General features: G+C 39.5%; 2 protein-coding genes across 2 annotated transcripts; one reads left to right on the top strand and one right to left on the bottom strand.

Annotated features, from left to right (window-relative positions):
* The first annotated feature begins 1,001 nt into the window (after positions 1-1,001).
* On the top strand, positions 1,002-14,950 carry LOC116290699 (uncharacterized). The gene is given in 14 exon segments (XM_089037794.1): positions 1,002-1,227; positions 2,379-2,486; positions 5,558-5,695; positions 7,734-7,880; positions 8,205-8,278; positions 8,610-8,698; positions 9,133-9,305; positions 9,873-10,094; positions 10,229-10,329; positions 10,798-11,019; positions 11,351-11,567; positions 11,817-14,063; positions 14,065-14,406; positions 14,408-14,950. Coding segments are annotated over 14 exon segments (4,500 nt in total). The 5' UTR covers positions 1,002-1,053; the 3' UTR covers positions 14,654-14,950.
* On the bottom strand, positions 3,820-4,949 carry LOC116290673 (uncharacterized). The gene has a single exon (XM_031697775.2). It carries the CDS (start codon positions 4,802-4,804, stop codon positions 4,436-4,438), a length of 369 nt encoding a protein of 122 aa, XP_031553635.2. The 5' UTR covers positions 4,805-4,949; the 3' UTR covers positions 3,820-4,435.
* Positions 14,951-15,049: the final 99 nt, after the last annotated feature.

Here is a 15,049-nt window from a genome sequence, read left to right as displayed (position 1 = left end):
AACACTTAATTTAAGAATCATATATAAAAAAGCGAAAGATTTTTATGTTTCTTCGGCCCAACCTTCCAGACGCGCCGAATTCTCTTTTCTTGGCTTCCATTATTGCGTTCAGCCCGACTTTATCAGCTCTAGTTAACCAGAGCGCGTTCTAATTTCCCTCCAATCAAATTTACCATCTTTTGATTTAGTATTTCTTTCACTTCTAAAACCATAAGAACAGACGCCTAATATGTAGACCCCTTGCACTGAGTCCAAAGAGGATTTGTTCTGGGGGACAAAGCAATAGAATTTTTTGCATAAGAAAAGACGGGGGACTCCTCAGTGCAAGGAGTCTATAGAGGTAGCAGAAAAACGCTTTAACTAAGTTAATTAAAGAATCACTTTTTCACGTACCCTATCGAGAGGTTGGTCAGGCCGTCACGGAACGGTGTTTCCATCTATCCAACCTGATTATCGCATCATTGATGCGTACAATAACATCCTTCTCCGAATGCTTAAAAAGTGTCATTTTTTGTTTGTTGATAATTTTCTCAAAACCGCTAGGATTTTCACAGGTATAACTTAAAAACAAATATTTGCAAAAGTATATGAAGTGTTTTAGGTATTTTTCGAATCGTGTATTTTAGGTGATAATTTAGTTTCCTTCGATGGTGATTTAATTTTTAACTTTAAGTAGCTATTTCACATTTCTTCCACTTGAAAGATCTCGTAGTTTTACCGCCCTCTTTCACCTCCCTTAAATTCAAAAATATTTCATATATATATATATACATTATCCCGGAAATTTTAAAAAATTACTTATTGTATAAAGCTAGCATTGATTAACAGGGCAATTTTTTTGCACAAAAATCTTACCAAATTATTTGAAAAATTTGAATAAATCACTTTTATAGGAGCTAGAATGGAAAGCCATTCAAGTGCAGCATGAAATCGAGGCCTCGATCCCACCGTATCGTGTAAGAATAGAATATGACTTCTTAAGTACCAAACTTAACTATGCTGCAGTAACAGCGATTAAGGAGTATCCGTCAGTCCCATGTGTTAGGTTTAGAAATGCGTGCGGCCATAGCCCAAGTTGTCTCTCTCATATTTCTGAGTCTCGCTGGGGCGAATGAAGAAAGCGATCAGATTCATTACACAAATTCTTGGGCCGTTCATGTGGATGAAGATGATCTGGATAGCGTCAACGAGCTGGCGAACAAATATGGGTTCACGAACCTCGGGCAGGTAAGGACGTTCGAGTCAGTGAATAAAACCGTAGCATTGAATTAAACGATTTCAAACTCAACCCAAAATATAGATAAGATTTTGACCCAACATTTAGTAAAACTCATAGAAAATTTTAAAGTTCTTTATGATTATAATCCGGCTATTTTAGTTTTCATTATTTGGGATTTTTGACAATTTATTTACAAAAAGCACCGGTTTGTTTATACGTTTTTTTACATGTCGGGTCATTGGTCAGATTCGCGGTGTCGTGAGCGGTCTTCACAGAACAAGAACTCACTGTTTTTATTTTTTGGTTCGCTTCTGTTGTTATTCAATCGTTTCCTTCTATTTTCAAAGTTGTGTGTGAAACGAGCTGGGAGTTTTAAAAATCTTCTATAAACAACGGGAATTTATACCAAGAGACAATTACGTTTTCTTGTTAATTTGTATATCATATAAACACCAAATGATAGCACAAACCCATTAAGCGACTGTTTGGAGTAAAACCTTGACATTTTATCGAACCCTGAAACAACCTCTGGTCGATGGAACGGGCATGGGAAACTCACAGAACCCTGTCAAACGACTTCTGGGCTGATCTAAGTCTGGGCACGGCTAACCCACGAACCCTAAAACACTAGAACCACTGGGCTGATCTAAGTCAGGGCATGACTAACTCACAGATCAAACCCTGAAACAAGTAGTTTACGTTTCTCTCGTTCGTTCATGCATTCATCCCTTTTAATCAATATTTTTCTTTTCTCTTTTTCACTCTTGACACAAGAGCCCTGTTATTCTTACTGCGCATGCTCGTCGAATTGCCAGACCTTGGTAGGGAACGGAACCGAGCTCAGTGTACGTGAATGAGGCTCTGGGGTCGAGAGTGTTCCCCTCCTTTGTATAATACCCAATTTCTTTGCTTTCCAGTCTGTGGCGGATATAGGGGGGTTCATTGGGTGCAAATAAACCCCCCACCGGCTGCTACCTTGGATTTTTTATCTTTTTTGAAATAAATAAATAAAAGTATGGTACTAACTCATGAGATTTGTATATGTAATAGGACTCCATGCTGTCCAATTAAGAAATAAATTTGCAAAAATGAACCCCCCCTCCCTCTTAAAGTCCTTTGAAATTAATATTATCTAATACTTTAACAATGAAATTTTCAGATTGGTAGTCTACCAGGGTATTTTCACTTCGTAAAAGACTCGATCAAAGGAAGGAATAAACGAAGTTTCGATGATGATCACACTGAACTCTTGCTCGCCGAACCAACGGTAATTGATCCAGCCCTGGATCAGCCACGGGCGGCCCGCGCACTCATTTTTGGCAATCATGTATATGTATATATTTCAATTTTAAACAAATCTTTAAAGACCCATTGCCACTTACCGTGATGCACCGCGGTCACAGATGAATTTCGTGGTCCATGAAATTCAAAGATTCATATATTGAATAATAACGTCACATTAAGTTTATTCAAAAGGTTGGAATTGTTTTTTCAGTGGTGACACGATTCAAAATGTAAACAAATTGTGATGCATCACGGTAAGTGGCAATGGGTCTTTAATAAAGATCAACAGTCCTTTTTTAAGTAGCTCAATATTTGCCATGCCTATGGGTAAATATGATTTTTTCTGCTTACAGTATTACTCTTCCAAAAACAAAGCTTGGGTTGCCTGTGGAAATGTTGTAACGTTGCTTGCGTGACTGTCACGCAGCATCATATTTTTAGAAACTTTCGTTCTCTTCTCGTTCGTTCTCTCCCTCTATAAACACGTGACCCCGGAAATAAATCCTTCGTTTCCGCGTGTTTCGAAATCATAGGAAACAATAGCAATAAAACACAAGATTTGTTTCGGGATATATCGTACCAAATCAAAAACTGGAACTAAATTTGAAAACCAAAATGTCGTTTGATATAAAAACTAACTATTTGGTAAGTGAAAGTCGCGATTTCTCGATTTATTTCTGGTAAAATATACTATATGTCACACCATACTTAGCGACGGTTTTTAACTCCAAATATAGACATGGATAATGTCTAGAGGATTGGATGCTGTTTGCTCATTAACATGTAAATTAAGCATACTTACGAAGAAAGACCATATTTGGTCAAAATATCGAGAAACATGCCCTCTGCTCTGTCCGTATATTATCAGTACGTGTAACAATGGTAAGCCGGTTGTTTTAGAGTTTATTTGTGCAGTATGTTAGATTTTTGATTCTCTAGACTGAGCATAATAGGATTCATAAGGATACGGTGTATTGCACAAAATAAATGTGCTTCGCAGACTTACGTCGTTGTTTTGGCTCCGGTTATAATATTTAGAATGTGACGCTTCCTAGGAAATTTCTAGACCAAGAGATGAGATCACGACCTATCCCTTATTTGAGTAATAAAAGAAAATCTTATTAGGATGTAAAATATTCATAGCTTTTATTTCCTTTTTAACCCAACGACATCAAAGCGGCCCAGGCTTTGTAAACACTTATTCACACCATAGTTTGTTATTAACTATGTTCACACCGAAGCTATTTTCTGTCGAACCCAAGCGTTCTTTCTCTCAGATTCTGCTCGCAGGAAACAAGACTCAAAATTGAAAAACCTTCTATAGTAACATCCAATTTATTCTAAAAAAAGCATAATACATCCATTCTAGTAGTACAATTTAATTACTCCTGATAAACGAATCTTTCAAAAAATTTCATCAGTAGTTTCCGCACGCTTGGACAAGACTTGATCTGCTCCAGGCAACAAATTGCAGTAGTCTTCATGATCAAAAGTTCATTCTAAGTTCAGTTTGTAGAATAATAAAAATCAACCTTGGAATAAAGTTATGATTTCTGTCCTGATAGTAAACGGAGAAATTGGTAAACTCTAATTAGGCAGCGAGTTTGACCTCTAACAATTCTAATCAAAAGTATGGCTAGCGATTATGCAAATATTTGGAAGCAAAATGATTCTGAATTTTTTAAATGATTTTATTTAACCAAAAACAAACTTATTTAGCGCCGTAAAACACCCGAAAAGCAAATCTGAACACCAAGGCTGTCCTGAGAATTAATTTGAATAAGGGTTTGTGCAAAGTATCTAAAGTTCTTTGAATTTGAATGTCCACTACTAATAAAGACCTAAACTCCAGAAGTATCCAAAAATATCGTGACAGTATTGTAACTCCGATCCTGTAAAGTTACTGATTATTCTGGCGCAGTACAGACCAAATTACTTGAATTTTGTCCTCATTTCTTGGGTAATTTCATCAAGATCTATGTCAGAGTGATCTCCAAAGTGAAATTTTGCATGAATGGCTCCCGATCCAAGTTTATCTAGAAGAGCTTTCTTGCTTGAACTGTACACCATCTTCTCCTTTCCATCTGCATGATTATCAGGACTATGGCTAATGAAGATCACTTTTTCTCTTTGTTGCTGTTCCTTGGTAAAGAACTTCAAATCAAATACGGCATATCTGCACTTGTCTTTTGGGAGATCATTTTTTAAATCGTCAAAGGTTTTATCTGGCTCTCCAGTCTTGTCGACCACGATATTAGTCTGATCTTCGTTGAGCTTGAAAGGTGATATAGCGGTAAACATGCTTGGTTGATAGCTTTTGAAAAATGTCTAGTACCTCGGGAACGCACTTTACTCCTGAAGTTGCCATATTGAGACTTGAATAAATGCCCAGAGAAGCGATTAACAGCTGTATGACTTCGATAGAGAAAGAGAGAGAGAGAGAGTGAGGTATATAATGAAGTCAGCAGCCCCGTGACTCAACTCGTCCACGCCCACCGTCGAACGCTCATCAATAACGCATCGTAGCGTGGCAACGATTGAAAAACACAAAAGCAACTCTTTTCAAGTATGAATATATCTAATTCTTATGACATGGAGAACTTTATTGAGTGATTTTTCCCTTCATTTTCTTCAAAAATCTTTGAAAAATCTCAGTATTTTCAGTGTTTTGATGGTCACCTGTGATTCTAGTGAATATCATGTGACAGTTGAGGTCATTTGATTGGTTGTTTCGTTCTCAGCTTTGTCTTATGTAGATGATTGACTAAGAAACCACAGGAAGCCCACATGAAGATATAACATTCTTAAGCAAAAAGAAAGGAATTTGTAAAATAAATAGGCATTATTTTGGTTTGATTATAGAAAAATATTCAATCCTGTTCAAATGATACCAAAAGAATTGTGTCTTTTACTTCATTTATAGTGGGTTTGTCGGTGAGTTAGGTGGGGGAGGGGGGGGGGGGGGGGGAGGGAGATAAGGGGAGTGGGGGAAGGGGAGATGAGGAAGACCGGAGACAGGCAAAGTTCACAGGAAAAAAATCTTTTTTTTATCAGGTCAAATGGGTAAAGCAGCAAAGAGTTCTTGAACGCAGTAAACGTAATATTTCCCCCGAGCACGAATACACTGAGCGCGACAAGCGTGACATGGCCGTCACAATACAAGACCCATTTTTTAAAGATCAGTGGTATTTGGTAAGATTCTTTTCACTTATTGCGTGACAGCCTTTCAAGTTTTTGAGAAAATTTCCGCGTGACATTTTTCTGTTCGTATCCACCATGACTAGTCCATTGAATAACTTTTATTTGTCAGACAATGGAGTGACTCCAATCACATTAGTGGATAACTGGTACAGCTGATTAAACTCAATCCAAAATAATACACTGATTCAAACACTTGATAGCTCTGAATCGATCTAAGCTAAGTATCTTCGAAGGTACACAACTGGATAGATAGATAGATAGGTTTTCTACAAATAAAAGAAATAAAATAATCTGATTACAAGAATGAATATGAAATACGAAAATAAAAATAAATAAAAAGGAATAAGTTATCCTAACAGACTATACGTTCTTATGTCTTTTATCTTTTAAGAGAGTAATACGATCCACTCGCATATAACAACAACAAGCCTATATCGCTTCGAAAGCGATGATGTTTCGGCCCGTTATCTATTTATTGTGTGGCATTGCTGAATAAAGAATTTTGGTCTTGCTGTGGTAATGATTGGGTCTCCTGTATTTTGAAAATGGCAGACAAGAGCGATCTCGCGGTACGCTTTAACGTTGCAAAGTCTTACGCAAATTTCGATGGAAACATTTGTTATAAAATTCTCTTGGACGAAACACATCGTAATTAAGTTTTTTTGAGATTTTAGTGGTTCTTGTTTTGAAACATCGTAGTTTTTTGGGGAAAACAGGGCAACTTACATACATATAACGTCTCGCCGAACGAATGAGAGATCCGACAATAGATATAAACAATGATTGAGTATATCGCAGAGAGCAAAGTACTTGGTGCAAAATATTTTGGCACATGAGCATTACTGTACGCGCTATGTTGAATGTAGGATACTTTTTAAACCTTCATTCTGCTCTTTGACATTTATGGTAAATGTATTTAGCTCTTATATCGTAGCTTGAAGAAAATGCGAAAGTCTCAATTCGAACGAAAAGATACAAGGCCGTGTCTTCGACCAGTGCGCCGTCACCAATCTACTCAAATTTACATCTTTTGGTGCTTCAAAAATATTACCGAATCCAAGAAATTAATACTTTAAATCAGAGTATTAATAAATGAAAACTGATGATTTCAGACTTCTATCTTTAAAGTTGTAAAGTACGCACTGTTTGTTTATAGGACCTAGTTTAAATAATAGCTGATACCAAAAACATGTCCTCAGATGCGCACGAAGCTACAACATATCGGAAGCTTGCTTCACAAAATATATATGCATCAACTGTTAGTTACACAGATAAACTCACCAGTTTTCTCAACTTATGCTCACAGGCAGCTGAGACTGGCAAATTGCCCTAATTTGCCGCACAATCACAAAAGCTTTTGGATAACTTTTCAATAACTTACCTACTTGGCGACTTGGACCTAGATACTGACTTAGGAATAAAATACGCATTGTTGTAGGGTTAATCAATAATATATTTTTTTCCAAAAAATGGCGTCATGCGAAAGGCCATAATATAGTCTACACAACTACCTCAGAGAAGAGTCACCGCAACTCTCCGAAGTACTCCGCATGGTGAAATGTTTTACATTTTCCCATTGCATGTGATTGGATTAGGTCCAAAACTCTGACAGCTAAATGACACGCACGAAGACTATTATGGGCCGGCAAACCGAATGTAGTGACTGTTTCGGCCTGAGGGCCGAAACAAAAAACTAGACTGTTTTTTCTAACGATAATTCCGCACGCACTACTGACGTCACTAGATGTCTTGCTCGGTAGTCACAAATGGAGCGTTTTCACTCACGAGACAAGACAGCCATATTAATGTACCAAACAATAGAAACGTTCTGCAGTATCTACATAAAAATAGAGTTCAATTCCCCTAGGATAGAAAATGTATTGTTTGTTGCTCCAACATGGCCGCTGTGACGTCACATAAGGATCATCTATAACAGCGTGACGGATATTTGACAAGTGTGACACTAAAAATGTAAGCCGCGCTCGATAATCAAGCTAATTTTTCAAAATGTATTTCTAATTTCTTCCAGCAAAATATCGGCCAGTCCTCGGGTCCTCCGGGACTCGACATTAACGTGCTGCCCGCGTGGGGCCAAGGGTATTCAGGGAAAGGAATTGTAGTGTCTATATTGGACGACGGGGTTGACCACACCCACCCTGACCTTAAGAGAAATTACGTAAGTATTGCTAATAATCCTGGAAGGAAATCGGGGAGGGAGGGGGAAGGAGGCTGAATTTGTTGCCATGAGATGGATGTCGCTCCTTATCCGTAATTTTTTGTATGCAGATTCAGCAAATCAAATTCGTTAAAAAAGAGCAATTTTTCGAGGTTTCGACCATGAAAACATAGGGTCTGGAAACGAGAGTACAAGCTCTTACCTCGATGTTGCGCATGCGCAGGACTGCGTCCATAAAATTTTGCATTACTGAGAAATTTAAAAAATCCTTTTTTCTCCATTTGTAAGCATAATTAAGTCTTTTCCCCGCCTCTATATTCATAGGACCCGGATGCAAGTTTTGACTTCAATGATTTCGACCCAGACCCCAAACCGCGGTCAAAGGACCCTTTGAACTGGTAAGTATGAACTAAGGACTTTGTATAGACTCTTCCACAGTCTATAGCTCGTCCGTTCCGTCTCCACGCTTAGAGACTGTAAAGGTTCAATGACCGAAAGGACTTATGGGTCCCGAAAACTTGGACCCGGCGTGCTTTGGGAGCCAAAAAACTGGTCCACAGTCTCTCTCGTTTCAATATTTTCAAGATGGCGACGAAAACGAGAGAGACTGTGGACCAGTTTTTTGGTTCCTAAAGCACGCCGGGTCCAAGTTTTATGCAAATAATGATGCTGCGTATTTTTACATTTATGTTACCATTGGTAACCAAAATTGTTTATTTTTTTCGTAAGCCATGGAACGAAGTGTGCAGGAGAGGTTGCAGCCGAAGCAAATAATGGGATATGTGGGGTTGGAGTCTCTTTTAACGCGAGCATCGGTGGTAAGTGCTAGCATACATTACTCTAGCTATAATCCACCAATAGGTGGCGTGCATCACTTCCAATGAGAACAAAAGGTGACAAAAGACGTGGATGCCATGTTGGTTGACAAGTCAATAAAAATGGCAAATAGTGCTGCACTGGGACTCCTGTGTTTTATTTAAGAATTCTACCTCATGGGCTTCCTGTATTTTATCTGAGAAATTATGTAGTAGCAAATGGGCTACCTGTAGTCAGCTTTTTATTCTTCTTTTAACCATCTATAAAACTTGGTATTTTACTACTACACGAGAATGAGCGCAAGCGCAAAAGGAAAATTGATAGTTACGCTTGCGTTTGTGCTTGCTTTGCTAGTGAAAATCAGACATATGACCTAATCAGCGCAAGCTATATATCTTAGCTATTATATCGGCAATGTTCTCGACTTTCTCTTTAGGAATACGAATGCTGGACGGCAAGGCCACCGATACAGTTGAAGGAAGTTCTCTCAGCTATCATTCAAACTACATCGATATTTATACTTGCTGTTGGGGACCGAAGGATGACGGGAAAAGATTCGGGAAGCCAGGCTTCCTCGCGAGCAAGGCACTGCAAATTGGAGCTGAGAGGGTATATCTGTTGAAATATTCTATTACTGGTTTGACTTCTGCGTGTAACTTTGATTTAGTAGGATTTTCTTTAGTCTCTTTAGTACTAGTTTTTCATGTGTAACAAGTTTGACAAAGCTAACTACCTTGACAGGTTTAAGTGGATTGAAAAATAAAGCTAGTTTCACAGGATTAGTAGGTCTGAAGCCCCCCTTCAGAAAAAAAACAAAACAAAACTGAAGAATTAGATGCATTTTTAATTGTTTTCCGTAGTGTTGACGGAAGAAACTCAATTATCCCCCCCCCCCCCCCCTTGACTGGATCCGCCCATGGTGGGTGACAGGCTTACTTATTAGTAGGGTTAACTTGTAACTTCACAATTTTTAAATTAAAACTATTATTAAGTCAATACTGTTGTGGCAATTTTAACAAACTTATTTGGCTTACAAAGTACCTTTTGCTAGATTAACAGGTTTAACTGGGTTTCTGCTACCCTGGTTTCTTCGTCAATACCTTTTACAAATAACTCAATATCAAACCTGTTTGACCGGTTCATCCTGATTACGAAATTCTCTTTACCATCTCTTAGGGTCGTGGAGGTAGGGGAAACATCTTTGTGTGGGCTACTGGTAATGGAGGACTGACAGACGATGACTGTAATTGTGACGGCTATACCACTAGTATCTACACCATATCTATAGGTGCTATCAGTGACCATGGTCTCTCCACGTACTACACCGAGACATGTGCGTCCACCTTAGCCGTCACATTCTCCGGAGCTTCGCATCGTGAAGCAGAAGAAAACAATATCGTGAGTATACACCTCCTTCCCAGGGTTGAATGCGCACCCGAAATTCTTGGCTCAATCAGCTCGATCAAGCTCGCCCCAGTCAGCTCGGTCAAACTAGCTCCAGTCTCTTACGTAAATGGTCTTCTTTGTGACAGGTAACAACGGGTCTCGATCACAAATGCACAAAGACGTTCAAGGGAACCTCGTCTGCTGCACCACTGGCCTCTGGAGTGCTGGCGCTGGTGCTCGAGGCAAAGTATGTAGCTTTACTAGTAAACTAAGAATAGAGGTCTTGCACCATCAAGTGCCCACGCCCACAATACAGCTTGGGCTGCCAGTGATTGAATGGCAGAACAATGATTGGGATTTGAATTCTTTCTCATAAAAACGATTGCACTGTTCCTGCCATCTAACATGGCTGCCGTCACGTGATGGTACAAAACCTTTGTCGTTGAGATGGTGCAGAGGTAAATTGCCACACACTGCCTGGTGTGCCGTGAACAAAATAGGAATGCCTGAACAAGATTAGTCAGATTATGTTTAGAATTAATGACAATTTATTCAATCTAACCTCAACCAGACAGATCTTAGGTAGAAAGCATGCCATTTAAAAACTGCAGCTTATTGCTTTTGAACAGCGGCAAAATAATGCTACTGTGCATGCCCATTTGTCTTTTACCCCCCCCCCCCCCTCCAATTTAACTTTTTATGTTAATGTTTTCAGTCCAAATCTAACGTGGAGAGACGTACAGCACATCATAGTGGAAACATCGCAGAAGACGAGCCCTTTAGACGAAGGATGGAAGAAAAATGGTGCGGGAAAAGAATACAATCACAAGTTTGGGTTCGGGAAACTGGATGCAATGAGGATGATAAAAAAAGCAAAATCCTGGGAAAATGTGCCTAAGCAGAGAGTATGTTACAGCAAGGAACACGATACTCCGAGGTGAGGCGGTTTATTATGCGCAACCGAGATTAATTAAATGAATAACGCTAACGATTAATAACAGCCTAAAAGGGGTCGTCCTTCACGAATTTGCAAGATGTGATCCTATTGGAGGGAACACATGTGTAAGACAATAGAAAACAATGCCATTGTGTTCCCTCCGGACCTTTCCCCAACCCCGCCCCTAAACCTAACCAATCACAGGGGTCGTTGCAAATTCGTGAAGCTTAACCCCCTAAAATGACAGGCAAACACTGCCCGTCAAGTGCTATCAATCAGCGAAAAAACTAAAAATCCTTTTTTGACAAATTCTTTCTTGTAATTTCTTTAGGAATATCCCATCATCCGGGAACTTGATTGTGTCATCCAACACGTCATCCTGCGTCGGTACTACGTCAGAGATACGTAAACTAGAACACGTGCAGGTGAAGATCTCGCTGGAGCATCGCCATCGGGGGCATCTCAGTGTCACTCTTATTTCTCCATCAGAAACAAGAAGTGAGCTGCTGAAGACGAGAAGGAACGACCACTCGACGCAAGGACTCACGGTAATGTTATAGTACAGGAACCCCGCACTGTGTTGGGAACGCCCAAAGCGCGTTGTTTAGTTTATATCTTTCACTTCTTATTGAATAACTTGTGTCGTGAAACTTTGCCAGATATTCTAAAGTTTGATTGGCATATTTTTATACGTGTTTGGGATGCCTGTGGTAAGAAGCCTTTCAATACATTCTGACACATAGCGCACTTACGTAATTGCGACAATGACAGTGAAAGACTAACCTCTGTATTTTCAGGACTGGGTTTTCATGACCGTCCACTTCTGGGGTGAGGACCCCAGAGGAACATGGACTTTGATTGTGACAGACAACGACAGAAACACACGTGAACACCACGTGATCAAAGCCAAACAAGGCGACTTCGAAGACGTGACTCGAGTAGTTATGGACGACGCTGAGAAACAAGGACCTTGGGATTCAAATAAGATTAAGGAATACGACAACATCAAACAGGCACCCCCCGGAAATTATTCATCTCAGGATCATATTCTTAAGGGAATGGAGAATACTATGGGGGAGTTAGTCAAGGGTAATAAGTTTACTGAACTGGCTAGGAGGAAAAAGGACAGGCACCACGGTGCGAAAGGTTTTGTGGGTAACAAGTCTGGGCATGCGCAGTACAAACACAAAAGTAGCAAACATGGAACGAAAAAGAAAAACAAACATTGGACGAAAAAGAAAACACTAAAAAGCTACAAAACTGAAACTAACAAGCATAAAGACTTGGAGAATAAAGAAAATGCTAAGAAAACTGGCAGGAAAATGAACAGCAAAAAAATACATAAATACTATAAACACAAAGGACACAAAAAATATAGATATACACCGAACAAACAACGCAAGCATCGCAAGGATAAGGGACAGGTCCAAGGCGAAGGAAAATCATTAATGGCAGAAGGGAGTGTAGAGATTCCTAAAGGTCGAACCCCTCTCGAAGCGAAGATAGCGATACAGGCTATCATGGAGCCTTATTTCAAAGTCAGCGCTTCAAGAATCGTTTTACCAAAACGATATCAAGGCTTCATGGGTGAAGTGGACATCAAGATGAAATTGGCGAAAGAAACAAATAAAGAAAGACTGGCAAAGGATGAAAATAAAAAAAGTAATCACACAATTCAATTGGGATCAGCTAGGGAAATCAGTTTCCACAAATTTCGAGGCCAACAAATTAGTGTAAGCAAAATGTTACAAGTCCCTGAGGTGATTACACAGAACAATGAAGTAAAAAACTTAACGCATGATTTGGGGATGGAACCATTTCGAATACCTTCAAAAGAGGTAAAAGTGCTAGAAGCGGCAAGACAGAATACAGAACTACAAAACGCTCCTGTAGGAATCCCTGGAGAAGTACAAGGTGGCCAGAATAAGGCCAAAAATGATGATAACATTTATATAAATTTATTGAACTCTATAAAGTCTATGCCTCACAAAGGAAAAGCTATTGATAACTCGTTGGAACACTTTGACGAGAGGATTGATATATTAACGGATGCAAAACCATACAGTAATGATAACAGCACTAGTATGCTGAAGAATTTGACACTTGATGATAGAAGAAATTCTAATACAGGAAGTGAGTTTACTAGAAGTAATGCAACCGGAAGTGCGTTTAACGGAAGTAACGATACCGGAAGTCAATCCTTCGGAATTAATTTAATTAGAGATGGGTTAAGTAGAGGTAACTCAAGCGAAAGGAATACAACCGGAAATCATTTAGATGACTTCAAAGGAGAAACAATTTATGACACATTGAGTAACGTTGGAATTGGAAACGAAGCATTCCGTCAAGAAGAAATACCCATAATCTTCTATGATGCTGTAAAGAATCGGTTTGCTGAAGTAAGGAAGTTAAACGCATCCGACCTAAAAACCCAAGCGCCAAAGGCGACCGGAAATGAAATTATCGGAACCGGAAATAAAATTGCAGGAAACGGAAGTCAAGGTAAAGCTGTTGAGAGTGGAGGCGAAGAGGTGCCAGATGAAAGCAGCGGGTTTAGCGGTTCAAGTGGTGTTGTAATTCAAGAGGGGACCGACTGCGATGACGGAAATAGCTTTGCAATAAAATGTCAAATCACAGGGCAGGCCAACGATGGTATGATGAGCCAATCAACAGAAGAACTGAACAACGCTTTTGAGGACGTGAAGGCTGATGATGATACAGGAGGAATTCCTCAACCACAGGGAACCCATGACTTTCAAATTTCAAGCAATTCCCCTACGGCTAAAATGCAGCCGCTCAATGATGAAGACAAGCTTGCGTACCTTTTGAGTACTGGAAAGTACCCGGGTTCACCTGAAGGAACCTCAAAACAGGTTATCGCGCAGGTCACAAAATTGAGGCCCTTCAACACTTCAGACCCAAAGGACCAAAGTGTCCCTGATAGGTCCAATATGAGTATGGGGTCCATACAGGACAAGAAATCAAAAAGCTTACAAACATCAATTAAACAACAAAATGTCCCCTGTTACGCTCTCTCTGAAGGAGGGACTCTCGCAGCCAGAACAAAAAAGGCCCTTAAACGAGAATGTCCCTGATAGGCCAGTTGAACAGGATATAGGTCCTACTCCAAGTAACCAGGGTATAAAGATAGATATTAGCGATTTGGAACCACTTGATCAATTCGCTAATAAAGATTTTAAAGCGTTGGAAAGTGCACTTGAAAAACAAGTGGCGCGTCTGGAGAAATTCAGAGACGACAGTCCAACTGGAACGCGGTTTCTCCAACGAGTTAAAGACGATATTCGACAAAGAAATGTTGATGATCTGAAATTCATAGAAGATGAAATTCGTAAAGATATGAGAGAGGCTGTAGATGAAAGACGGAAGTGAAAGGAAGGCGTATTCTGATGGTGATCGTTTTATTGAAGGGTCGAGGGAAGACTCAGATGATTATGACGAAAATCAAGACGATGATGGCGATGGGTTTCACAGGCTAGAACGAAGACGACTCTCAAAACGTGCTCCAAAACATGAACTATTTCATCATTATAAGCATTCTAGAGACGATAATAAATATGGGAAGGGGAATTCAGGGATCTTGAAGTCATGGACTTTGATTTTGTACGGTACATGAAGTCAGTAACTGATATTTTATATAATGGCTTTTTACATATGTTTTTTTTCTATTGTAACGTTTGATTATCTGAATTTTGTAATTTACCTGTAGCAAGTATATAATCTTACTACTTTAAAGTTTAAAGTTTAGGATTTTGCAAATTTAAACAGATCGACAGATTAACAGACAGAAAGGTAGAGGGACGGCCGGAAGAACGGCTGGACGGACAGACAGACAAAAAGGCAGCCGACGGACGAGCAGTTAGACAGACAGACACAAAAAGAAAAAATAAATACTGAATTAATGAAGTAACCAAAAAAATGACGGCTATAACGAGACTTAATCAACTAAAAAAGAAAGGGAGGGGGGGTGGGTGGGGGGAATCAACAGTGGTTTCACAGAGTGGCTCTTTAT

The sequence above is a fragment of the Actinia tenebrosa genome, unplaced genomic scaffold (genome assembly GCF_029948245.1).
Source record: "Actinia tenebrosa isolate PJP-AT-01 unplaced genomic scaffold, QUT_ActTen_1.0 PGA_scaffold5__44_contigs__length_20552954, whole genome shotgun sequence".
Lineage (NCBI taxonomy): Eukaryota > Metazoa > Cnidaria > Anthozoa > Actiniaria > Actiniidae > Actinia > Actinia tenebrosa.
This window is presented reverse-complemented; position numbering and strand designations above follow the sequence as displayed.

What these genes read in the sequence shown, in the direction of transcription:
- LOC116290673 (XM_031697775.2), bottom strand. Translation starts at nt 4,804, where the DNA reads ATGTTTACCGCTATATCACCTTTCAAGCTCAACGAAGATCAGACTAAT.